This window comes from Bos taurus, chromosome 14 (genome assembly GCF_002263795.3).
Source record: "Bos taurus isolate L1 Dominette 01449 registration number 42190680 breed Hereford chromosome 14, ARS-UCD2.0, whole genome shotgun sequence".
Lineage (NCBI taxonomy): Eukaryota > Metazoa > Chordata > Mammalia > Artiodactyla > Bovidae > Bos > Bos taurus.
Window position 1 is genome coordinate 77,397,747 of NC_037341.1, and position 26,859 is coordinate 77,424,605.

General features: G+C 42.3%; 1 protein-coding gene across 4 annotated transcripts in view; it reads right to left on the reverse strand.

The window, feature by feature from the left end:
- E2F5 (E2F transcription factor 5) overlaps nt 1-26,859 on the reverse strand; it is a 36,067-nt gene that overhangs the window by 538 nt on the left and 8,670 nt on the right. The window contains exons 2-7 of one of the 4 annotated variants that reach the window (XM_002692830.5): nt 7,326-7,435; nt 6,309-6,470; nt 5,028-5,071; nt 3,139-3,203; nt 1,611-1,878; nt 1,044-1,088 (exon numbers count right to left, since the gene is read on the reverse strand). In XM_002692830.5, coding sequence (XP_002692876.1) covers nt 1,044-1,088; nt 1,611-1,878; nt 3,139-3,203; nt 5,028-5,071; nt 6,309-6,470; nt 7,326-7,435 — 694 coding nt within the window. Of the gene's footprint in view, nt 1-1,043; nt 1,092-1,610; nt 3,204-5,027; nt 5,584-6,308; nt 6,471-7,325; nt 7,436-26,859 lie in introns of all 4 variants that reach the window. The other 3 variants (XM_005215706.4, XR_009490553.1, XR_009490554.1) reach the window with 3 other exon arrangements.

Here is a 26,859-nt window from a genome sequence, read left to right on the forward strand (position 1 = left end):
AAAACATTTTATGCACTGATTATAGGTTTAGCTTGGGAAACAGAAGTTAGAAATTTTATTGGTTGAATTCATCACTAAAATGATTCAGAAACATTAGAGTATTTTCTCTGATCTGCTAAATAAGCTACCACTTTGAAAACAGAGAAAGGAATCAGACATAAATTAATAAATATGCTGAAATTCTCTGCTTTTACAGAAATGTTTGATAAGTCTCTTAAGTGGTTACTAGGAAAGCTTGTTCAGAGAAGGCGATGGCACCCAACTCCAGTACTCTTGCCTGGAAAATCCCGTGGGCAGAGGAGCCTGGCAGGCTGCCGTCTATGGGGTTGCTAAGAGTCGGACACAACTGAGCGACTTCACTTTCACTTTTCACTTCATGCACTGGAGAAGGAAATGGCAACCCACTCCAGTGTTCTTGCCTGGAGAATCCCAGGGATGGGGGAGCCTGGTAGGCTGCCGTCTATGGGGTCGAACAGTCGGACACGACTGAAGCAACTTAGCAGCAGCAGCAGCAGCAGCAGAATGCTTGCTAATTTAACAGCTGCCGTGGGTATGTGTTAGGAATCCAAGAACTTACAGGAAGCAGAGGCCCAGAGAGTAACTGTTAAAAGTAACTACAATTTTAAAATTAGCTGATTTTTAGGAATTATTTCTGGTTAGATGATGTGGCTAACACAGAAATTGGCCATGATGGGCATATTTACAAAACTAAGTTTTCAGATTTCTTGTTGACTCAGATATATTGTTTTACTCTTCTTGGCCAGATTCTTCAGGTGTGAAAAGGGCTAGTATGCCAACAGTATAGAAGTTTATTCTGTAAACGTGATTAAGTATCCCCTTATGAGTTATTTTTCATAAAAATGCAGGCAAAGAAATGCTTCATGATGCCTATAACTTAACTGTAACTTTCATGAACCATCACAGTACATTAAGCAGTTAAAAAATACAGGTTCTTCATGTCTTTTAAATCATAAGGCCACTCATAAATTCTAGAAAAGCATTATTTATATGTAAGTTTAGTTATTTTTTTTTGAATTACTTACCATCAGAAGACATTAACTCATCAATGATATCTCCACTAATAGATCCTGCTGGAAACAAATGTGATAAAAGTTTTTTTACGTTTCTTTTTATATATTTTGACAGCAAAAAGAACAAATATGGTTTAATTCCAAAATGGAATCCTAAGGAAAACTGTAAATACATATATATTTACACAGTCTATGAAACAAGTAGTAGTAATACAATTAAACGGAGAGGGAACGGGCAACCCACTCCAGTATTCTTGCCTGGAAAATCCCATGGACAGAGGAACTTGGCGGCTACAGTCCATGGGGTAGCAAGGCGTCTCAGACACGACTTAGCGACTAAACAACAGAATATAATTAAAGACAGGATCTGTTTTTAAATTTTCCTCATAATACATATTCCAGTGCTGGGCACATAGGAGACACAAAATTATGACTTGTTGATTAAGTTTACTATTTTGTCTCCTATACTAGACAAGAGAATAACATCACAACTGAGAGAGTCAAAAATGCTCTCTAACTTGTCCAATGCAGTCTTCATATTTTCTTCTCTGCTTTTGAAAACAATGGCTGTGAACTCACCTGAAGACAAGTCTGTGGCTGGCGTGTGCTGGAGAGGCTGGCTTCGTTCAGAGACAGGTGGCTCAGGCAGGCTCTGGACGGCCGAGCTGGGCTTGTGTGGAGGCACTGGGGTAGGAGGCTGAGAGGGAGGCTGCGCGAGGTCGTCTGGGGGGGGCACTGGGAAAACCACGGGCTTAGATGAGCTGGACTCTTTATTTATAAGCAGCACGTGGATAGGTCCTGAATGACTCTTTAGATTGATCTGGTATTTCTTTTGTCCATTCTGACCCTTTGAAGTTATTGGGCATAAACAAATGAACAAAGGTTAACACCTCTAACCAACGTGAAACATTAAAAATGAGACAGGCAACTATGTATCCTACTTCTCTGTGTGTGCATTCTATTCTTGAGAGTTTCATGTTGAAATTCCAACTAAAAATCTTTATCTACTTAAAAAAATAACTAATGGAACATCCATACATGAGGGAACTCTCTGTAACCTTGTTCTGTTTTTTCCAAGTCTACTATAAATGTGTTACCATATTTTCATTTAAAGAAAGGCAAAGCTATAGGGACTAACTAAATACAACAAAAGTAAGTCGTTAAATCAAAATAGTGTAGCGACCAGGAGTAGAATGGGATATTGAGGATTACAAAGCTCTTGACCCTAGAAAGTAAGCTTTTCTCAAATACTGGTCATCAAGAACTCCCAGCTGTAGAATGCTGGAAGGCACCTATTTTTGCTGTAATGACCCACTGTGCTGAGCAGTGCTCAGAGCGTTTCCCTCAGCTGTGGATGCTCTCTCTTTGGCGGCGGCCAAGCTTATGGTGGTCATCTCAACATGGGGTCTTAAACAGCAAGTTTCACAAGGCAAAACTTTTTTCCATTCAGCAAAGCACAAAGACAACTGATTTTTCCTACAGAGATATAAATGTAAATCCCCTCCATTTCAAAAAGGTAATTTGTATCGAGGCTTCAGGAGCTATAAATGCCTAAATAGGAACTTCTAGGATGGCTGGGAGAAGCAAAGGAGGTAATAGGAAGTAACAGTAATTTTTTTCCACCTTTTTAAATTGTTAGTTTTCAAATCTGTTTTAGGAAATTTGAAAATGAAAATCGTGAAATTTATATTAGCATAGAGTCAACAGATATCTTTGACTCAATAAGCCAGAAAATGTTTTTTACAAGACCTAATTTAAAGCAGTATATTATTGTTGATATTTAAAGTGAACTTTTTCCTCAGGATTGTTATATTGGCTGTAGATTGGTCAAGCTGATTTTTTAAGGTTATTGACTGTATCATCACTCATTCCTTGACGTCTTCTAGCTCAAATAAGATTTTTCAAAAACTAATATGTTAAATGATCAGTCACATCCATAATTTTGCAACAGTACTGAAGACATCTAACTTCAGATATGAATACTTACAGACAACTTAAAAGCAGTAACTTGAAAGTGTTTACAATTAGCTCATGTTCAGCTCCAGAAAATGTTTGTCCCTCGTGAAACAGCAGATCCATTTTAACAAAAGCTATCCTACGTACGTACCATTTCTGGAATAGGTACCTCCAGTTGTGTACCAGAAGGTGCTTGAATGGCCAAAAGTGTATCACCTGGTCAAAAAAAATTAAGAAATAAAGATTTTTACATTTTAGGAACACTACTGATCTTGCAATACAGCAGCCAAGAGAGTGGGCTGTGGAGTCAGAATGCTGGGACTTGGTGACCTTGGGCTCTGGTTCTTATTCTGTAAAATGGAGGTGACATAACTTACTGCACAGGGTTTTTGAGGATTAAATGAGGTAATATATCTATCAGTTTTATATACAGAGATACAGATATATATAACATCATTTAATCCTCAAGGGCTTTCCTGGTGGCTTAGATGGTCAAGAATCTGCCTGCAATGCAGGAGACCTGGTTTCACTCCTGGGTCAAGAAGACCCCTTAAAGAAGGGAATGGCAACCCACTCCAGTATTCTTGCCTGGAGAATTACATGCACAGAGGAGCCTGGTGGGCTACAGTCCATAGGGCCACAGAGAGTCAGACGCGAGTGAGCAACTAAACACGTGTGTTAGTAGATCTTACAACAGGGTAAATGTATTCACTCTATTCTCATTAACAAATTCTGCTCAAGTTAATTTTGCTTTCATTCAGGCTCATATCATGTCTGAGACTCTCAGAACTTCCTTTTAGCCTTAGTTAAATAACACTAGTTAAGTATTTATACTGCTTAAATAGGTATGATACAGTGAAATCTTAAGCTTACATGAACTTTTGAAGCCAGCATCTACAGTAATATCTGCTGGGCTGAACATTAAGAATATTTCCCCAAACTTTTTTTGAAAGCTTGGGAAATACGGTAACAAAATAGAGCAGTAAGGCCACATATAAAACCAGCATAGTCTTAAGAGTCAGATTCTACTTGGCAAAGCGTTTGGCAAACTTTTTTTTTTTGGTATGTGCATGATACAAGACTGTCCTTTTAATAGCCCATGCATATTTTACTTGTGTTACATATATTATGGGAATTCAGCCCCCACCTCCATTTTAGTTATTCATAGTGGCAAAGATCCTGCCTGCCGACGCAAGAGATGCAGGTTCGATGCCTGGGTCAGAAGATCCTCTGCAGTAGGAAGTGGCAACCCACTCCAGTATTCTTGCCTGAAAATTTCCATGGACAGAGGAGCCTGGCGGGCTATAGTCCACGGGCTGCAAAGAGCTGGACACGACTGAGCAACTGAGCATATCATCTTAAAGGGAAAACATGGAAGCCGGGGATGGAATAAGGTGAGGAATAATTTTCCAGATTTAACAGCACATCTGCTGCTGCTAAGTCGCTTCAGTCGTGTCTGACTCTGTGTGACCCATGACCCTGGTGACGGCAGCCCACCAGGCTCCCCCGTCCCTGGGATTCTCCAGGCAAGAACACTGGAGTGGGTTGCCATTTCCTTCTCCAATGCGTGAAAGTGAAGACACTCAATCGTGTCTGACTGTAGTGACGCCATGAACTGCAGCCTACTAGGCTCCTCCGTCCATGGGATTTTCCAGGCAAGAGTACTGGAGTGGGGTGCCATTGCCTTCTCCGGCACATCAATGATAACCATGTTCTAGCTCAAGTTTAGTCATTGACTCTGTGATTCTCTGACTCTGAGACTGTTATTTAATTCCTCTCTGTCTTAGCTGCCTCTCCCACACAGAATTTATATCTACCAGGGCAGAAAATGAAGTGAAACCTGGGAAAAGCAGTTATTGTCATGAGAACAGAAATGAAAGCAGCCTATCAACACATAGCACTATAGAGGGAGACTAAAAAATGTCCACAAATACAGAAAATAATGACTTGAGGTGACCGCATGGGGAATTTTAAATCACATTACACTAAATACGTTGATCAAAGGAAGAACATCATAAAAAATTTACTAACAGTACTTACCATTAAAACAATTACAGATGTCTTCATGAGTTACATAGGAAAATGTACTGTCAGAGAGTTAAGGAACAACATTTATATCAAGGCCTGGATATATAAATTAAGATAATAAATCTGAAGGCCAAAGTGACCAAATGCATGAAGGGACTGTCACACATGGTCAGATCAAAAAGAACACAAGTCTTGTCTGAAAAGGCAATCAAAGGTCCGTGAGAGAAGTATCCATCCTTCGCTCTAAGAAGGAGCCACTCTGTGTTTCTGTGTCATCTGAGGACTCTAGGGAGAGGGAAGGAAGCGCATTCCATGCAGACAGGAGCTTCTGGGCAAGGACACTGATGGGGGAAGGATGCTGTCGGTGGGAGTGAAGAGTCAACTACAGAAGTCGCTGCATCGAGACTCTTCTTGGGTCATGGTTTGGGGAACTAGGCGTGCCCGCGATCTTGGCAAGCAGTGCAGCAAAGTGCGTGATCAACTAGTTCAATGCTTTTTGGAATCTCGGGGATCCACAAGGCACAGCTGAAGACCCCCATTATTATCAAACTGTTAAGGAGTTCTGATTCTAGAAAGAAAATAACAAAATAACATCATGGACTTGTTCACAAAAGACAAGACACAGTGAAAAATTATATACACACTCAGAAGTTCATGAGAGGTGGTACAAGATAAATGTAGTTCAAATGTTCCACATGAGTATGGGTAAGTCACAAATCAACAGTCACATATCTGAAAGAACACAGTGGTCATAAGGAACACATGGAGTATATCACTAATGCTTTTCCCCAAATATGGTAGATATCCCAACCAGCCTTGGAACCCTACCCTCTACTAAAGTACTATCTTTGGGTTAATATTAGGCAGAATGTATCCTGGACTGATTGCAGGCCTGTGATAGTTCATTTTCAAACCAAAATTACTTTTTTAAAAAACTCTGAAACACTGAATGATTTAGGTTCAGAACAATGGTTTAACAACGACTTCCACATTTGCAGACTCCCTGTAAGCACACGTTAGCTGGTGTCGTGTGTCCTGTCAATGGGCAGACCACATATAGGGGAATCTGCCAGAGACGCACCTGTTTGCTAATAGATGTACTATACGACTTGAAAAAGTAACCATTTTAAAATATTCATATAAATTATTAGAAGAATGTTATAATCACTTGCAAAACTGAAGTCTCTAAAAACACTAGAATAAAGTAACTGATGTTCAGACTGAAAGAATATATAAATACATATTGTATCTATGTATTTAAAGATTTAAAAGGATTTCTATTCAAAAGGATATCTATTATTAATGGAGTCGTCCATCACATTTTTGATGCTTTGCTGTAGCCACAACTTCTGCTGATCAAGTTCTCTTTCCTTCAGTTCTAGATCTTCAATTTCAGCTTTGAGATATTTTAATCTATCTATGACTTCTTTAGTATTACAGCCAGCACCTACACCTCTTAAAAACATATGAAAATTAATATCCCCAGTATTAGACCCAGGTTAACATCACTTAATTTTTATAGTAAAAATTGTTAAAACTCACCAAATATATTTAAAACAAAAATCTTTACACGCTTCTAAAATCATTAACCATTAAAATCTTGAGAAAACGTAAACACCATACCATTGTCTAAACAAACACCCAAATTACAAAATTCTCAGTCTGTCCTAGTGTGCTCTTTGTCTCTAGAAGGTCGACTGGTAACTGAGGCACCAAAGGATGCCGGAGTTGAATGGTCACACTGGTAGTCTCATTATGTGGACTCGGATGCGGGTAAAACAGATTACCATCTTTTAGTCTTTTGTTGGGATTTTTGGCTAAAATAAACTGAAAAGCGAAGGATAAGGGGGGCAAATTTGTGGAAAAGAACATGTTTGTCACAGTCAAACATACAACAGTTAACAAATGACAACATGCATTTCAACTAATCATTATTTACAAAGTACATATTCTTGTATGTATGAGACTTAGTTCCTGTTTTCAAGGAGTTTATATTAGGTGAGTACATAGAACACCCGGGCAAAGAAGGATTAATGATACAGAGCAGGATGCAGTGTGCACCAAGTGAGCAGCTGGAGGGAGAAGACTTGAACTGTGAGAGTGTAACTTAAACAGCGGAGTGAGCCAGGGGCCATCCCGTGTCACATAGGAGGGACACAGAAGCCCAGAGGTGTGGCAGGGACATGCGAGGGGCTGTGTGACCAGTGTAGATGGCTGGGACAGAGGACTCAGGAGACATACATAGCAGAAAGGTCAGCGTTCACAGAGCGTTGAGAAGAAAAAGGTAGACTAGAGCGGTTTGTAACTTACTTCCATTGTATACTGTTTTTTGACTTTTTTTCAATTAAGTCAATTCCTTCCAAGACATTGGTGATATCATAAATTCTTCTTTTTTGCCTCACAGCCAAAGTATCTGCAGCCTGTTTAAAAAGGGGGGGAGGTGAACAAAGAAATAAATTACAATTCATATTTTAAGGCCAAAAAGGCTTTGGTTATTAAGGTCACAGCATGAGAGCCCAGTCTTAAATTTGACCTGGTCAGTTGCTTGGGAACAATAGCAGGGTATGTGCAAAGCAACCATCAAACACTGAAAATACCAAAGAAATGATTTCATTTAAAAGCCAGCAGATGTTGGAATGGAGGAAAAAAAATGAAAAGGTCATGACACAAAGCCCACAAAAATAAAAGAACACAATGAGAATATTTCATATCACCTTATGGGCTAATCCTTAAGAGGCGCTGCTAATTGTCTGCCCTTGTCACTTCCTATCTTATTTCTCTGTTCAAGAACAGTCTTGTTTAAAGACAGCCTTAGTTACTTTTTTTTTAAATTGTATCTCAGCGATTTTTAAACAATGAAGTCAAGATACTTAGTAGAAAATTCTAAATTATACACACATTGTATAATACCTTGAAATGCACAATCTGCATTTTCTAAATTCAATGAAAATAGAGGGATGAATCATGCCATCCCAAAACAAAGCATAAAATTGACAAGAAATAAAAACCTATTGCACAAGGTTGTGGTACTAGCAAATAGAGAAGTTTGGTAGTTTCACTTACATTAGGTAAGACCAACAAAAATACTTCATGCTACCATGTCATGAATGAATTGAGGAATGCTGTTATAGTTCCTCTAATTGGTTCTCACTCACATTTCTGACATTTGTTCCTCACCAGTATAAACAGAACCTCAGAGGTTATCTGAAAGCTCTTTTTTCAGAGTAGATTAGTCAAGACTATTTTGAACGTGGAGTCACATTTAAGATTCATGGTAGTAACAAAAAAATACATGTATGTCCTTACTGACAATGTTCAGTACATTATCTACAGAATTTAGTCTCAGATGATTAGTTACTGGCTACCCCAGGGTGTCACTAACTGCTTCATTCTATATATATAAAGTTCCTCCTACAAAAACCAGGGAAGCATTTTTGTTTCCTTCCATGGGGAGCAAGTGTGACCAACAACGGCTCACTCCGCAGGCCTCTGGAGCCTCTAAGTGAGATCTGGTGGTTGTATCACCAGAAACACCAAGTGCCTGCTGCCAACCGCTGAGGTCTTCAGCAGGGGTTTCGTGCCTCAGACAGCGGACCAGGAGGGTGACTGGGTGTGGCAGAGAGAAAGAAGGAAGAAGCAGGGCCTGAGGCTGTTTGAATCCCCAGCTCTGACTACTTGGCTCATCTCTTCTGGAAGACAAGAAAACGAAGAGGACTCGCCACAGTTTCGCCCATACCCTCTTCACTGTACTAGGCGGTTCCCTCCCTGTCTCATCTACCAGCAGAGTTTCTGTTCTGAGGTGTGAGGCTGTCTTTCTCAAGAGTAACCGTCTGCCGCAGAGCTAACTGTAAGAATCTTAAGTTGTGAATTCATGTCTCATTTCCCTCTTGAGAAGTAGCCAGAGCACTCTCAGCTCTGCGTCATCCGTAGCTACGGACTCACACACCAAAGCAACAGCTCACCAGGTATGAACCAGGTCACAGAGCTACTCTCGGTCACTAGGCAAAGAGCCATGAGATCTCAAGTTTATTTATTTTTTTTCTTTAAAATGGTGATTTATTATTATTAATAATAAATTATGTATTTATTTAGTGAGTTATTTATTATTATTATTATTATTTATCTATTAAATAAAATCATCCTTATCATTCTTATTTCATCTTACATTGACTACATGGGTTCCCATGATCTGTATTGTCTATTCATAAAATAGTATAAGAATTCATTCTATAATTAACATAAAATCTATCCATTTTGGTGGATTACCTCACATATAATATACTTATTAATATCTACCTAATGTCTGCATTGTGGTTCAGTCGCTCAGTCTCCTCTGACTCTCTCTGACTTTATGGACTACAGCACACCAGGCTTCCCTCTCCTTCACTGTATCCCGGAGTTTGCTGAAAACTTTTCTTTTTGTCTGGATAGAAAGACATTTATTAAATATTGTTTACACTGAGAAACAGTTGTCAGAGACTACAGAAGAAGCCTGCCAGCTACATAGATGTTCAGAAATACTCCTTTTCTCCATATTTTGGGTTAAGTCTGGGACAATACTTGTCAGCATAAAATGGGGCTGTCCTGCTCCAACTGTCCACAGTGGGCTGAATGCCTGTGTACCCAGAGTCGATATACTGTAACTTAACTGTGGCGTGATGGTATTTGGTGCTGTGGCTTCGGGTGATTAGGTCAAGGAACCCCATGCATGGACTTTGTGCTCTCAGGAGATCTCAAGTTTAGTTCAAAATTTGTGAAAAGTATCTCATTTACAGTTTATTTGTTGTTGTTCAGGCACTAAGTCATGTCCAACTCTTTGTGACCCCGTGGACTGTACCCTGCCAGGCTCCTCTGTCCATGGGATTTCCCAGGCAAGAAGACTGGAGTAGGTTGCCATTTCCTTCTCCATTATTATTTATCACTGCTTAACAATTACAACTCCGGGAGTTGGTAATGGACAAGGAAGCCTGGCGTGCTGCAGTCCATGGGGTTGCAAGGAGTCGGACACGACTGACTGAACAATTACAAAATTGAATCCCTGATTCCCAAAACGAAGTATCATTTCTTAAAAATCTATTAAAGCATATAAACATACAAATGACCAAACTTAAAGAGGATCTCCAGGAGGCTTTTATTTTAGCAGCTGCATCAGCTGAAGTCTGGTTCTGGAGCTGGGCACACCAGCTCCAGATGCAACCCAGCCCTGCCACTTCCTGTCTTCAACTGGCTTCAGGCTTTTTAAACCTCATTTCCTTTTCATAAAATGGGATAACATATGCTGAATTGTGGGGGCTATGCAGGATAATCTTAGCACACTGTCCTCTAGGTAATTTATACTTAAATGTTGGTAACAGCCTCATCATCAAATACAGGTGGAAACAAGGGATCAAGGGTAAGAGTTGGCGTGGATATGGACCTATCATATTTTTTATGCAGGGTTTTAAAAAGTTGCATTAAATTCTTAATTTTATTAAGTAACCCAAGACCTTTGTATTCATAAACCCATACCACGAATCATCACCAACTTCATTCATTTCTTCAGCTCCCACGGGGTGCCAGGCTTGTTCTGGGTCTTGAGGATACAGTGGTGACAGAACAACAGCCCTGCCCTCAAAAGAGGGAGGCAGTGAACATGTATTAATGTAAGTATTCTCGTAGGAGGAACGCATGTAGGCCGGTACTGCATTTGACAGACTTTTCAGAGAAGGGCTCCCTGATAAAGTAGTCTGGACTGAAGACAGTGACCCCAGGAACACCTGGAAGAGGTGCGGGGGAGGACAGGTGGAATAGTAGCGGGGGGGGGGGGGGCAGGAGGGGGGGCAGGGAGAGAGGAGGAGGGAGGGGAGAGACAGGGAGAGGGAGACAGAGATGACAAGGAAGAAAAGGCAGCAGGGGCCATGTCACCGGGCCTTTGTGCAGCCACTGTGAAGACCGGCTTTCCCCCCCACTGAAACAGAAAGCCACTGGAAAGCTCTGAGCACACGGGAACTTGACTCAATGTTTTAAAAGGTTCTCTGGTGGAAGCAAGGAAACCAGTGAGAAGGCAGTGGTGACAATCCATTCAAGAGATGGCCGTGGAGACTGAGAAATGGTGACATCCAGGATCTGTTTTGAAGGTACGGTAAGCAGGTGATACTGAGAAAGCAATTGACAGCGACTCTTCCCTTTTTGACGCAGGCAGCTGGAGACAGGAAGGCTGCAGGAGGGGCAGGTTTGGGGCGCTGGAAATCAGGAACTCTGCTCTGGCCATTTTGACACCCCAGGGGAGAAATCAAGACCACTGGATATGAGAAGTGTGTGGGTTAAGGGAGAAGTCCCAGTGGAGGTACAGTATCAGGAGTCATCAGTAAGTAAGACATTTTAGGACACAGCCTGGCACCCACTGGATTCGCCTAGGAGGTGAGCATAGACACGGAAGACGTCTGAGGGCCAACCCTTGGGTTTGGCAGTGTTAAAGATCCAGGGAATGAGGAGCAGGCTGCCACTGAAGTAAGAAAAGCAGGGAGAGTGGGGTCTTGAAAGCCAAGAGCCAAGAAACAGTGAGTGTGTTAAGGGCTGCTGGCAGGGGGAGCCAGTTCACCGAGCCTGCATCCCTGGATTTGACTATGGAGACATCGTGGTGACCTTGCAGCCAGTTTTGACAGCAGCAGAGTCAAAAGCCTTCTTGGAGAGATTAAGACAAGAGTAAAGGAAAGTTGGAGTGGACAGCTCTTCTGAGGACATTTATTGGGAAGAGGAACAGAAGGGGGCAGCGGCTGCAGGAAGCTATGGGGCCTCCCCAGGAAGTTTCCACTTTCCTTCATCTCTCTTTCCTTTTAAAAAGGGAACAATTTCCACACGTGAGGATGCTGAGAGGAATGACCTGGTCAAGGGGGGAGAGGGATAATTTGTGATGCAGGAGAGAGAAGGGACAGCCACCAAAGAGACAGTGGAAGGTGGGCAGCAGGGGACGTGACCAGATGAGCGGAGGCAATCAGCCTTAGACAGTAAGAGGGCACACTACCAACCGGAGCTCTGCAGGAGCGCGCGTGTGCAGGACGGTAGATGTGGTGAGAGGTTACAGGGAGGCAGACGCGGTGAAAGGTTACATGACAGTAAATGAGGTGAGAGATTACACGACGGTAGATACGGTGAGAGGTTACACGACAGAAGATAGGGTGAGAGGTCACACGGCGGTAGACACGGTGAGAGGTCACACGATAGTACATACAGTGAGAAATTATGACAGTGACATGTTGAGAGGTTACACTACAGTAGATACGGTGAGCCATTACACGACGGTAGATATGGTGAGCGGTTATATGGCAACAGATAACGGTTATATGATAGTAGATATGATGAGAGGTTGTACGACGGAAGATAAGGTGAGAGGTTAGGCACCTCCTTCTGGGTGCTTTTCCTCCAGCAGAGAGAGGAGAGAGGTGGCTGAGAGGAGAAAGTGTGATCCTTGTCTAGGAGAGCCCAAGGTAGGCAAGCCTTGGAGCAGCAATGCTGGGCCCCACTAAGGCCCCGCTGGGCTCAGCCACTGGCATTTCTGGGCATGTCCCTGAGGCCCCGCAGAATGCCAGGATGTTGACAGGGGCAGGCAGAGAACAAAACAGGGGCGGCTTCATCCCATGCTGCCCTGTAGCACTGAATAAACACCCATGTGTCAAACGCATTAAATTTACTTTGAAAGTTTACATTTACTATTGTAACACCTGACCCGTAAGGGGAGCATAAGCCATAAAGGAAGCATCTACTAGATGCTTGAGTTTACAGAACAGACAGATAGACAGAACCCTTTGACACAGATTTCCCCTCCAAATATGAGATCTTTTTCTAAAAATCTCACCACCAGTGAACAAAGTGATATCCATAGTTTGAACAAAATAAGAGCTTGTGATGCTTTTAAGAGGTGGACAAGTCAAACAACCCGGAGAGCTGACAGAGATCACGAGTAAGTGCTAACAGGGCTTCACGGACGTTCTGGCCCCGCCCCCTCACTTTAGCAGATGACTCCAGTAAGACCCCTGCTAACTCGGGTCGGAGAGATGGGGGCTAGCTTTATTTGGGTTAGGATTAGTTGCAGCTCATTTGCTCAAGGATGTTATCCCCATGGAGCCTGACGCTGCGTTCAGAAGGGCTGACATAAACACGGTAACTACGGAAACGTCCTGTCTCTCAGGTTCTCCATCTGCAAAGCAGGAACTTCACTCTCCAGGACCACAATTGTTACCACGCGTGCACTCAGCGTCTTGGCTGCTGTGCTTCCGAGACTAGCATTACAGCGAGGAGGTCCAGATCCAGAAACCAAAACCGTGCAGCAGGAACACTACAAAACATCAATTAGCTACACACACACACACAAACATGCACAAGTGATGGGATCCTGAAAATAAGGTAGGAGGACCTCAAGTGATGCCTCAAGACAGCTTATAAAATATTTTAATGAGAATTTTTTAAAAACCTGAGCAAATTCATTTTCAACTGTATTCGATAATTATTTTGCTTTATCTCATGATAAGATTACTCATTTCAAACACTGTTAAAGATAATTGAGATGTAAAATGTTTGATTTCAACCCACAGTTAAGAACCATTTATAAGCCAGTAATGGGGTAATTGTGTAATAGGATCGTTCACAGATATTATCTAATTTAATGCTGACAACTGCTTTGTAAAGTAGGTATCATTCTCCCTGTTTTTTTAGGAAGCAGATTCAGAAGGCTAATGAACAGTCAGATGAAATTTGGCATTAATTATACATTTATGAAACAAATTCGTGGCAAAATATTTTCAAATGGGCTATCATTTTAAAAGACTTTAAATACATGTGGTGGACAGTCAAAAGTTCCCAAGCTATACAGATGCACTGAATAGCAATTCAAGTACCACTGATGGTTTCACTGAGAGTATAAAAATGGTCTGAAAAAGCCAAAAGATCTTCATTTCCATGTATTTATTTATTTATTTATTTAAAAATGATGACCAGAAAAAAAATTGTAAACATATTCAAGACTTCGAGACCATGGCTACCACCTTCTAGAATGAGGCTGAAAAAATGAAACAGTTCTGGAAAGTGAAGTGTTATAAGAGACTGAAAAAAGAGAGATTACTGAAGGTGGGGGCAAAAAGGACAGAGTTCCTGGAGGAGGCTGCTTTTCTGCTTTCAAGGCATCTGTAGCTGTTAAATCAATAAGGAAATTAAACACCACAAAATAACTTACTTACTTTAAGGATACAAACCGCTCCCTCCAGAACCAGCACTAAGCATCCAAGTGTTTTCAATCAGTGACCTTTTCCTGAAGGAATCTCTCCTTAAAAGTCTGCGGTGCTTTCGCTACCCCAAACTAACTGCTACTGTATATGATATTTTCAAGTGCACAAGCTTTAACTTTGTTCTAATTCTTAAAATGTTTGAACAGACTCTGCATAAGCTTTTCAAAAGAAGCTTAATTGTACTGTCTTATGCAAGTCACCAAAGAGTTCTCAAAAGGAAAAAGAAGACAGTTGATAAAATATCTATTTAAGTAGGAAAAGCCTGCTAAGACTCAGTTCTAGAGACTGCTCGCCCGAGTCCCCAGCTGCATGCTTTGAAATTCTCATGTATGTTATGTTGTTATACCAGGAACCAAACTAGGCAGCATCTGCTATTCTACCACCCGGCTCTCCGTCTGCACATTTTTTATAACCCTGATGGTTAGTCATGTATGGATGTGACAGCTGGACTATAAAGTAAGATGAGCGCCAAAGAATTGATGCTTTTGAACTGTGGTGTTGGAGAAGACTCTTGAGAGTCCCTTGGACTGCAAGGAGATCCAACCAGTCCATCCTAAAGGAGATCAGTCCTGAGTGTTCATTGGAAGGACTGATGCTGAAGCTGAAACTCCAGTACCCTGGCCACCTGACGCGAAGAGCTGACTCATCTGAAAAGATCCTGATGCTGGGAAAGATTGAAGGCGGGAGGAGAGGGGAGGACAGAGGATGAGATGGTTGGATGGCATCACCAACCTGATGGACATGAGTTTGAGTAAGCTCCGGGAGTCGGTGATGGACAGGGAGGTCTGGCGTGCTGCAGTCCATGGGGCTGCAGAGTCGGACATGACTGAGTGACTGAACTAATGGTTAGAAGTTAGGAACCGTAGAAGTGGCAAAGAAGTCAGGGCCATGGGCTAGGCTGTGAGATAGCAGTTAAGATGTTGAGATTAAATGAGTATATCCAAAACACTGAGCAGAGTGCCTTGCACAAGTATTACATCATGTTAGTCATTATGACTATTATTGATTCAGTTTCTCACTTATAGTAAGAAAACACCCACCTTTGAAAAATGTATTATGGAATGTAAGGACCATCTTTATTTATCTGCAACTTTAATACTTCAGAACACAGTCAAGCACAATGAAGTAGAAGAAAGGGCTTGTGGAAAAGCAAAAATAGATGCAAAAAACTATATTTTACTACTCAAAAAGAGTTCGCTCATTTGGATCCTATTTATTCCTTTTCTATGATTCCTAATGGTGGGGCTATTTAATGTCAATGTGCACAAGAAAACTGGAAGTACCATCTAGGACACTGGTGAGGAACCGCAACAACCATCAAAGGATGTGGCAGAGATTATAGGAAGGATAAAAACTCACAAAGCAGACGACACTGAGGCCACTGGACACAGCAATAATCCACCACACTTAGAAAAGCTTTGGGGTTATCACCTCAAAACCTAAGGTGATAATCCTTAGGTTATCACCTAAAGGATACAAAGAATAATGTTCATCATGACTAATCTGAGTTACACCAAAACCAAGTGCAGTCTTTTCAGCTTTAAACTGCAGACACGTAATGGATTTTGGAAATTTTTCAAACCAAAATAGTTTAAATGTTCTTCTGTAAGAAATGTTATTAATAGACATAAACCCTTAGCTAATCAGAAAACTCCTGCTATGGACAAAAATCTTATTATCTAAAGGATAAACAATGGTTTCAGAATACCTGGACTTGTCACATACAAGGATACAGTAGTCAGATTTTAAAATGAACCTAAAAATCTCAAAGGGATTACAGTGCATGTGCCCGATGGCTGAGTTACACCCCATTTCCATGTCAGTTTCCTTCGTAACTGTGACTGGCAGCCTATTCCGAAGACTGATTAACCCCCACCCCCAAATAACTGCGATCTGTCTCGCACACACACATGTATATGCATCAAAATATCAAAAATTTCCTTCACCAAAAACTTCTAAATGTCAAATCTACAGAAGAAATTAAAATGAAAAGATAAAGATTTGAGTATTTCAATAATTAAAACTCACATATAAGAAAGCATTAAAACCACAAATTAAAACAGACAAAAGACACATTTCACACCCCAAAATTCACAGCCTTAAAAAAGTTTTCAAACTTTTAAAGAGTCAACAAAAGAATAAAGAAATGCAAATTGAAACAATGAAAATACACCTCTATACAAAGACTTGTACCTGAATAAAAGCCCAAATTTGGGAGCAGCAGGTGAATGGGTAAGCAAAGTGAAGTACAGCCACAAAACAAAATACCAATCAGGGACAGAAAGAAATGAACTACTAATATAGGTAACAAAAGGCGTGAGTCTCCAAAATGTCCTGCTGAGGGAAAGCAGCTCAAGCTGGAGTGCATTCTGTATGAGCACACTCCCGTGAAGCTCTGAGTTTTAATCCATGGAAAAGAAAACAGAGCGATGGTCCTCAGCGGGGTGTGGAGGTCGGGGGGTGGCTGGGAGAAGGCAAAAGGGAGCTGTTTGGGGTGATGGACATGCTCTACACTTGGCTGTGGTGGTGGTTACAGGTACAAGCCTTTGTCAGACTCACTGTATCGTACACTTAGAATGGGAGCAAAGAGTCAGACAGGACGGAGTGACTGAACTGAACAAATCACACCTTTATAAAGCTGACTAAAAAAAAAAAGAGATATTATTATTCATCACCTTTCAAATCTCCAGAATATGAAAACATCAGAATACCCAGTTATCTACTTGGAAACAGCACTTACAATGTGCCGGGCACTTTCAGTGTTTTAAACGTAGAACTCCCTTTAGCCATTTGTATAATAACAACCATTGTCACCAATTTTGTAAAAGCAGAAAGTAAACTCAGTAACTTGCCCAAGGCCACTTAACATGGTAAATAGAGTCAGGATGTAGGCTCCCTGGTGGCTCAGACGGTAAAGAATGTGCCTGCAGTGCAGGAGACCTGTGTTCGATCCCTGGGTCGGGAAGATTCCCTGGAGGAGGCATGGCAACCCACTGCAGTATTCTTGCCTGGAGAATCCCCATGGACAGAGGAGCCTGGTGGGCTGACCTTTTAGCCACTAGGCTGGTCCTGATGTGGTGAGGGTTCCTGGTCATGATTATATGCTTCTAGTAGACTATAAGTATCATTTTTTTTGTAAAGCAGTTTGGCAACAGCCATCAAAGTTTTTTGCATTTTTAATATCCTTTGATCTAGTCATTGTTTAGATTATCAGAAGCAGAAATCATTCAAAATGTCTAAATGCCAAAAATGTTTCCTGGACATCTGTTGCTAAATCCAACGGATACTACAAAGTCTTGTATCCTCCGAAGCACTTGACTCTGGTTCCCTCTTTCCTCAAACACTGTTCCCTGGCCTTGCTGCCACCAGTTCACAGGTTTATTTCCTACTCGGTCTCGGGCTGTTTCCAAGTCTCCTTTTTCTTTGCTGCTCCTGGGCTGTGTTTTGCAGAATTCCACTTAGTCCTCTGTCCACTCTAAACCTCATAAACCAATCATTTCCAAATCAAACTGGTAACCCTGGTCTCTTCTTGGGCTCCAGATTCATAAATCTCACAGGTTGCTAAATATTCACTCAAGGATGGCCTGCAGGCATCTCACACATATCTAGAACTGAACTTCCCTTTGCTTCAAATTCCTTTTCTCTTTTTGTAACATCTAAGTGAAAATGACCACCATCCACTCAGATGACCACGCCATTACTCGGCAATCCTTTGCCTAGACTCAGTATCCAAGTTCTGTCCCTTCTACAACTAAATATTTCTTCACTTCTTTATATTTCCACTGCCTCTAGAGCTGACTCATTTGAAAAGACCCTGATGTTGGGAAAGACTGAAGGCAGGGGGAAAAGGGGATAACAGAGGATGAGATGGTTGGATGGCATCACCGACTCAATGGACATGAGTTTGGACAAATTCCAGGAATTGGTGATGGACAAGGAGGCCTGGCGTGCTGAGGTTCAGGGGGTCGCAAAGAGTCGGACATGACTGAGCAATTGAATTTAACTGAACTACCTTAGTTCAGGCCTATAATCATATCGAAATGACAATCACATTCTCTAAATTCAATAGTCATTTGATTTATAGCTTCTTAAATGTACCATCTCTTTCTCTAGCCTCTGGCACTTGCTACCCTGCTGGGAATGCCTTTTCATCTAAGTCAAATTTGATCACATCCATTCTATTTGTTAGAAGCTGATGACAATGCCAAAGAATGCTCAAACTACCGCACAATTGTACTCATCTCACACGCTAGTAAAGCAATGCTCAAAATTCTCCAAGCCAGGCTTCAGCAATATGTGAACCGTGAACTTCCAGATGTTCAAGCTGGTTTTAGAAAAGGCAGAGGAACCAGAGATCAAATTGCCAACATCCGCTGGATCATGGAAAAAGCAAGAGAGTTCCAGAAAAACATCTATTTCTGCTTTATTGACTATGCCAAAGCCTTTGACTGTGTGGATCACAATAAACTGTGGAAAATTCTGAGAGATGGGAATACCAGACCACCTGATCTGTCTCTTGAGAAATCTGTATGCAGGTCAGGAAGCAACAGTTAGAACTGGACATGGAACAACAGACTGGTTCCAAATAGCAAAAGGAGTAACATCAAGGCTGTATACTGTCACCCTGTTTAACTTATATGCAGAGTTCATCATGAGAAATGCTGGACTGGAAGAAACACAAGCTGGAATCAAGATTGCTGGGAGAAATATCAATAACCTCAGATATGCAGATGACACCACCCTTATGGCAGAAAGTGAAGAGGAACTCAAAAGCCTCTTGATGAAAGTGAAAGTGGAGAGTGGAAAAGTTGGCTTAAAGCTCAACATTCAGAAAACAAAGATCATGGCATCCAGTCCCATCACTTCATGGGAAATAGATGGGGAAACAGTGGAAACAGTGTCAGACTTTCTTTTTTTGGGCTCCAAAATCACTGCAGATGGTGACTGCAGCCATGAAATTAAAAGACGCTTACTCCTTGGAAGGAAAGTTATGACCAACCTAGATAGCATATTCAAAAGCAGAGACATTACTTTGCCAACAAAGGTTCCTCTAGTCAAGGCTATGGTTTTTCCTATGGTCATGTATGGATGTGAGAGTTGGACTGTGAAGAAGGCTGAGCGCCAAAGAATTGATGCCTTTGAACCATGGTGTTGGAGAAGACTCTTGAGAGTCCCTTGGACTGCAAGGAGATCCAACCAGTCCATGCTGAAGGAGATCAGCCCTGGGATTTCTTTGGAAGGAATGATGCTGAAGCTGAAACTCCAGTACTTTGGCCACCTCATGGGAAGAGTTGACTCATTGGAAAAGACTCTGATGCTGGGAGGGATTGGGGGCAGGAGGAGAAGGGGACGACAGAGGATGAGATGGCTGGATGGCATCACTGACTCGATGGACGTGAGTCTGAGTGAACTCCGGGAGTTGGTGATGGACAGGGAGGCCTGGCGTGCTGCAATTCACGGGGTCACAGAGAGTCGGACACGACTGAGCGACTGAACTGAACTGAAATGATGACAGACTGGCTGAATCGGTCCATGTACTGTGTGTACACAGACCCTCACCTCACAGAGCACTTGGTCTGGAGGGGAACCACAGGCAAACAAATAAAGGAAGATCAATCCCGTTTGTGATAAAGGGTATTAAGAAAAAGAACAGGTAATTGAGAAAGAGAATAAATGGGAACCAACTTCAGCCACTTCAGATTAAGGGAGAAGAGTCAGAAAGTGCATCTGAGCCAGTCTCCTATTGCTGCTATCCCAAATTACCACTAATGTCAGACTTAATTTTTGGGGGCTCCAAAATCACTACAGATGGTGATTGCAGCCATGAAATTAAAAGACACTTACTCCTTGGAAGGAAAGTTATGACCAACCTAGATAGCATATTCAAAAGCAGAGACGTTACTTTGCCAACAAAGGTCCGTCTAGCCAAGGCTATGGTTCTTCCAGTGGTCATGTATGGATGTGAGAGTTGGGACTGTGAAGAAACCTGAACGCTGATGCTTTTGAACTGTGGTGTTGGAGAAGACTCTTGAGAGTTTTCCTTGGACTGCAAGGAGATTCAACCAGTCCATCCTAAAGGAGATCAGTCCTGGGTGTTCATTGGAAGGACTGATGCTGAGGCTGAAACTCCAATACTTTGGCCACTTCATGCGAAGAGTTGACTCATTGGAAAAGACCCTGACACTGGGACGGATTGGGGGCAGGAGGAGAAGGGGACAAAGGATGAGATGGCTGGATGGTATCACCGACTTGATGGATATGAGTGTGGGTAAAGTCCAAGAGTTGGTGATGGACAAGGAGGCCTGGCGTGCCACGATTCAAGGGGTCGCAAAGAGTCGAACACGACTGAACTGAACTAAACCCAACACAGATGTATTATCGTACAGTTCTATAAACAGAAGTCCAAACATGACCCCCTGAGTTCAAGTCACGGCGAGGCTGTGCTTCTTCGGGGTGCTCTAGCGCAGACCCTGCCTCGGCTTCCAGTCTGCGGCACTCCTTGGCCAGTGGCTTCTCTCCTCCAGGGCTTCCCTGGGGACTCAGATGGTAAAGAGTCTGCCTGCAGTGCAGGAGAATCGGGTTCAATCCCTGGGTCTGGAAGATCCCCTGGAAAAAGAAACGGCAACCCACTCCATATTCTTGCCTGGAGAATCCCATGGACAGAGGAACCTGGTGGCTATAGTCCACGGGGTCCAACAGTCAGACACAACTGAAGCGGGTAAGTACATAACACAGTCACAGGTCCCAGGCATTAGGCCATGGGTATCTTTCAGGAGTCATATTCTATCTATCACAGCATCTAAGAAAACATTTACACTGAGACCACAGGGTTTAGAGAACTGGCCAAGGTGGGGCGGGGTGGGGGTGGGGTGCGGTGTGTATTTGTGTATGTGTGTCAAAATGCGCTCCAGGCAGAAGGGAAGTGGGGGGCAGTGTGTGTGTGTAAACATTTGCTCCAGGCAGAAGGGAAGGTCTGCTCCGGCATCCCTAAGGCAGAAGTAGAGGTGGAGGCCCCAGAAGGACTACGGCTGGAGGGCTGGGTGCTGGAAGAGGAGGGGGAAGGACACACGGAGGGTCCTGGGTCCTTGAGGCGCTGGGTGCTGCTCTAAGAAGAGAACCATCTGTTAGATGCTTATGTTGACTATAATAACATTCTTTCACGTCTGTGATTTCAGGCCAGTGATGGTAGACAGAAGTGAAGAAGTGAAGTCACTCAGTCGTGTCTGACTCTTTGCGACCCCATGGACTGTAGCCTGCCAGGCTCCTCCATCCATGGGATTTTCCAGGCAAGAATACTGGAGTGTGTTGCCATTTCCTTCTCCAGTGGATCTTCCCAACCCAGGGATCGAACCCAGGTCTCCCGCATTGTAGGCAGATGCTTTTACTGTCTAAGCCACCAGGGAAGTCCCTAAGGAGAACCACCTGACCTTAAATGCTCACACTTCATATGTGACAACAGCACCGGAGTCTCTGAGGCCCGTGGAGCCGGCTCGCCCCTCACTGCCCCCTGGAGCTCTGGGGCTCTCCCGTCTGTGGGTCCCGGGCTGAGCAGGGAGGCCACACCCCTCTGAGCCCTGAGAAGGGTCCCGTCTCCCTCCCTCTGCCCCACAGCTGTAAGCTCCAAGCTACTGAGGAAAGGGCCAGGGTACACACTGGTTAACTCATACTTACTTAATGAAATGGAAAAAAGCTAGAATCAACTTATATACCTATCTATAAGAATGGTGAGTTCTTGATGATAACTCTAAATTGAGGCTCTCAAAATTTATGTTTACAATTTGAGAAAATAAAAGTTACCACCTCAGCTATAAAAAGGTGTGACAAATTGGGGAAAACATTGAAAATTGAAAATAGTGGCTCTTGGGGTAGTGGTGTACTGGGTAGTTTTTATTCCAGACTATATTCATTTTCCCCAAGTTTTCTACTATTTGAATGCTATTTCAACAGATATACTTTAACTTTAAAAAGGTAAACCTCCCTTGTACAAACATATTAAGTTTAAGACAGAAAGGGAGATCCATGAACTAATAATTATGGAAATTCAGTCTTAAATGGCAAAATCTAAAAGAAATGTATTTATAAGACATATTTATCATAATAATAATGTAGAACACACGTCCAGACAAATGCACGTGTGATCCATGTTGCTATGCACTATTTAAACAGTGACTTTTACGATTCACCTTTGAATTATGATCTCCATCAGTTTATGCCATTGAGTGCACCTGATATTAAGGCAGACTTTCTCTGGAAATCAGTACTTTCACTCCTGATTTCTCTTTGCCTGGTATACCACAATTAAAAACTTTTGATTCCTTTCCTTTGTTGGTGCTTTTCTTGTAGACAACAGATGCCTGAATTTTTAACTACCTTACTAAGGAGAAAGCAACTGGATACATTCACATCCTGGAGAAACTAGTAGGTTTCAATTATTACTCATTTGATGTTTTCTGTGTATTATGCTTTCATGTATTTTATCTTTTGATCCATTTAACAGATTTGTTAGGCTTTCTCTGTTATTTTTTTCCCTGTGAGCTAGTAATTCAAAGTGTGTTTCTAGCCTGTTAAGTTACCTTTTGAAGAAGGAAATGGCAACCCACTCCAGTATTCTTGGCCTGGAAAAATCCTATGGACAGAGAAGCCTGGCAGGCTACAGTCTATGGGGCCACAAAAGAGTTGGACACAACTGAGCAACTGAACAACAGTAATTCTACCTTTAAAAATTTAACAAGATATTTCTAAAAAGAAAATGATGCATAAAATTAGCAAAAGCTCTATACTTGGGCACTCTGCTAATGAAATCTCTGTTAACTGTGGGTCTCAACTAAATCCTCCTTACTCTTCCCTAGATGAGAATATACCTATCATGTCTCCAGTTGTGCCTACATAGTTTCCAGTCAAGGAGAGAATCTTCCCCAGTGATGGAGGGCCTTGCATCATGTGAGCATCATTTCGCTCACTGCTCAGTCCCCTGGAACACAAATGATGATCAGCTACAGTAATGCCAATCTTGTTCTTTTTAACAATATGAAACTTTAAATCTTGTAATTTTCCTATTCCCCTGTAAGTAAAATAGAAAGAAATTTTACTGTAAAAGTACATTTTTAATTTATTCCATTATAGAAATAACTTTCAAATTAGTAATGTAAGATTTAAATGCCATGTGTGTGTGCCTGATCAGCCGCTTCAGTTGACTTTGTGACCCCATGGACTGTAACCCACCAGGCTCCTCTGTCCATAGGATTCTCCAGGCAAGAATACTGGAGTGGGATGCCCTCCCTCTCCAGGGGATCGATGCTATGCCCTCCTCCAGGGCATAGCAAACCAACCCAGGGATCAAACCTGGCTACAATATGCTGCTACTCAGACATAAGCAACTATTCCAGAGCATATAAAAGAGGAATTTCTTCCATCTGTAGCCTCCAACATTTCCGCAAGAGTAGCTCTCATCAGTCTTGCTGCTGTTGCTGCTAAGTCGCTTCAGTCGTGTCCGACTCTGTGCAACCCCATAGACAGCAGCCCACTAGGCTCCTCTGTACCTGGGATTCTCCAGGCAAGAACACTGGAGTGGGTTGCCATTTCTGTCTCCAATGCATGAAAGTGAAAAGTGAAAGTGAAGTCACTCAGTCGTGTCCGACTCTTAGCAACCCCATGGACTGGAGCCTACCAGGCTCCTCCGTCCATGCGATTTTCCAGGCAAGAGTACTAGAGTGGGGTGCCATTGCCTTCTCCGCTCATCATCAGTCTTAGTGAGCTCCTAAATGGTCAATTCTGTTCCAACATTTAACTCCTTCTACTACCAGAACAGTGCTTTTTGATTCATGAATAAGGCAGAAAAGAGGCGGCATGAGAGTTCATTCCATGGTTCTCAGATGTCAGTATATATCAAAACCACCTGGGAGTATCTATTTAAAAATACCAATTCCTAGGCTCCTTCCCTAGCCCTACAGAACCGATTTCCCAGGTCCGATGTTAGAATCTCTTCTTTTTTCTTTAAAGATCCAGGAGATGCGGATGCATTTGACCTTTGGTCTACACACTGAGAAAGTTGGTATAATCCCTTTCAAGGCCTCCAGCTTTCTTGAAGCGTTGGGGTGTAGAGCCTATAGTTCTGCACAAAAATAAATCTGCCAAAGCTCTGTCTAGTCAAAGCTATGGTTTTTCCAGTAGTCATGTATGGATGTGAGAGTTGGTCTGTAAAGAAAGCTGAGTGCCGAAGAACTGATGCTTTTGAACTGTGGTGTTGGAGAAGACTCTTAAGAGTCCCTTGGACTGCAAGGAGATCCAACCAGTCCATTCTAAAGGACTCCTGAATGTTCACTGGAAGGACTGATGTTGAAGCTGAAACTTCAATACTTTGGCCACCTGATATGAAGACTGACTCACTGGAAAAGACCCTGATGCTGGGAGGGATTGGGGGCAGGAGCAGAAGGAGACGACACAGGATGAGATGGCTGGATGGCATCACTGACTCGATGGACATGAGTTTGGGTGAACTCTGGGAGTTGGTGATGGACAGGGAGGCCTGGCGTGCTGCAATTCATGGGGTCGCAAAGAGTCGCACAGGACTGAGCGACTAAACTGAACTGAACTGAACCATGTGTATTAGTGCTGTAGAGCTTTAGTCTCCTAAGGACTCCCTTCTCCCATTTGGTCATGCATCTTGTATTCAACAGATGCTTAATAATTAGACCCTCAAATAGACGTATCCAGAGAAGTTTTACATATGCATTTTAATATTTTTTTAGAGTAGTTTGAGGTTCACGGCAAAACGTAAAAAATACAGAGGTCTCCCCTATACGCCCTACCCACACACATGCAGAGCTGCCCCCACGATCCATATCCTCACCAGAATGGTACGTCCCAACTGGTGAACCTACATTGATCCACCACAGGGACCCAAAGTCCACAGCTCACATTAGGGTCCCTGTTGGTGTGGTGCCTTCTCTGGGTACAGGACACCAGAGTTTCACTGCCCCAAAAGTCCTTTGTGTTCCACCTGTTCATCTCACTCCCTGAACCCCGGGTCTTTTCCTGTCTCCATAGTTTTGTCTTTTCCAGACCCTTACATGGTAGGAGTTTTATAGGGCAGCCTTTTCAGATTGGCTTCTCTCACTTCGTAATACGCACTTAGAATTCCTCCATGTCTTTTCATGGTCACAACTCACTGTTTTCTAGCACTGAATACTATTCTGTTGTCTGGATGTACCACAGTTTATTCATTAGTTTGCATACACAAAGACATCTTGAATGCTTCCGAGTTTTAGCAATTATGAATGAAGCTGTTATAAACATCCATGTGCAGATTTCTTTGTGAACAGAAGTTTTCCACTCCTTTGCGTAAATACCAAGTAGTGGATTGCATGGTAAAAGTATGTTCAGTTTGGTAAGAAACTTCTGTAACATTCTGCATTTCCTCTGACAGGAAATGAAAGTTCCTATTGCTCCATGTTCTTGCCAGCATTTGGTGGTGTTAGTGTTTTGGATTTCTGCCATTCCATTAGGTATACAGTGGTACTGCATTACTGTATTATTGTTTTACTTTTTTTTAACTGCAGTAAAATATAACACAAGAGAAGACTCTACACATGGACATCACCAGATGGTCAACACTGAAATCAGATTGATTATATTCTTTCCAGACGAAGATGGAGCTCTATACAGTCAGCAAAAACAAGACTGGGAGCTGACTGTGGCTCAGATCATGAACTCCTTATTGCCAAATTCAGACTTAAATTGAAGAAAGTAGGGAAAACCACTAGGCCATTCAGGTATGACCTAAATAAAATCCCTTATGATTATACAGTGGAAGTGAGAAATAGATTTGAGGGCCTAGATCTGATAGATGGAGTGCCTGATGAACTATGGAATGAGGTTCGTGACATTGTACAGGAGACAGGGATCAAGACCATCCCCATAGAAAAGAAATGCAAAAAAGCAAAATGGCTGTCTGGGGAGGCCTTACAAATAGCTGTGAAAAGAAGAGAAGTGAAAAGCAAAGGAGGCAAGGAAAGATACAAGCATTTGAATGTAGAGTTCCAAAGAATAGCAAGGAGAGATAAGAAAGCCTTCCGCAGCGATCAATGCAAAGAAATAGAGCAAAACAACAGAATGAAAAACACTAGAAATCTCTTCAAGAAAATTAGAGATATCAAGGGAACATTTCATGCAAAGATGGGCTCGATAAAGGACAGAAATGATATGGACCTAACAGAAGCAGAAGATATTAAGAAGAGGTGGAAAGAATACACAGAACAACTGTACAAAAAAGATCTTCACGACCCAGATAATCATGATGGTGTGATCACTCACCTAGAGCCAGACATCCTGGAATGTGAAGTCAAGTGGGCCTTAGAAAGCATCACTATGAACAAAGCTAGTGGAGGTGATGGAATTCCAGCTGAGCTATTTCAAATCCTGAAAGATGATGCTGTGAAAGTGCTGCACTCAGTATGCCAGCAAATTTGGAAAACTCAGCAGTGGCCACAGGACTGGAAAAAGTCAGTTTTCATTCCAATCCCAAAGAAAGGCAATGCCAAAGAATGCTCAAACTTGCCCGCACAATCGTACTCATCTCACATGCT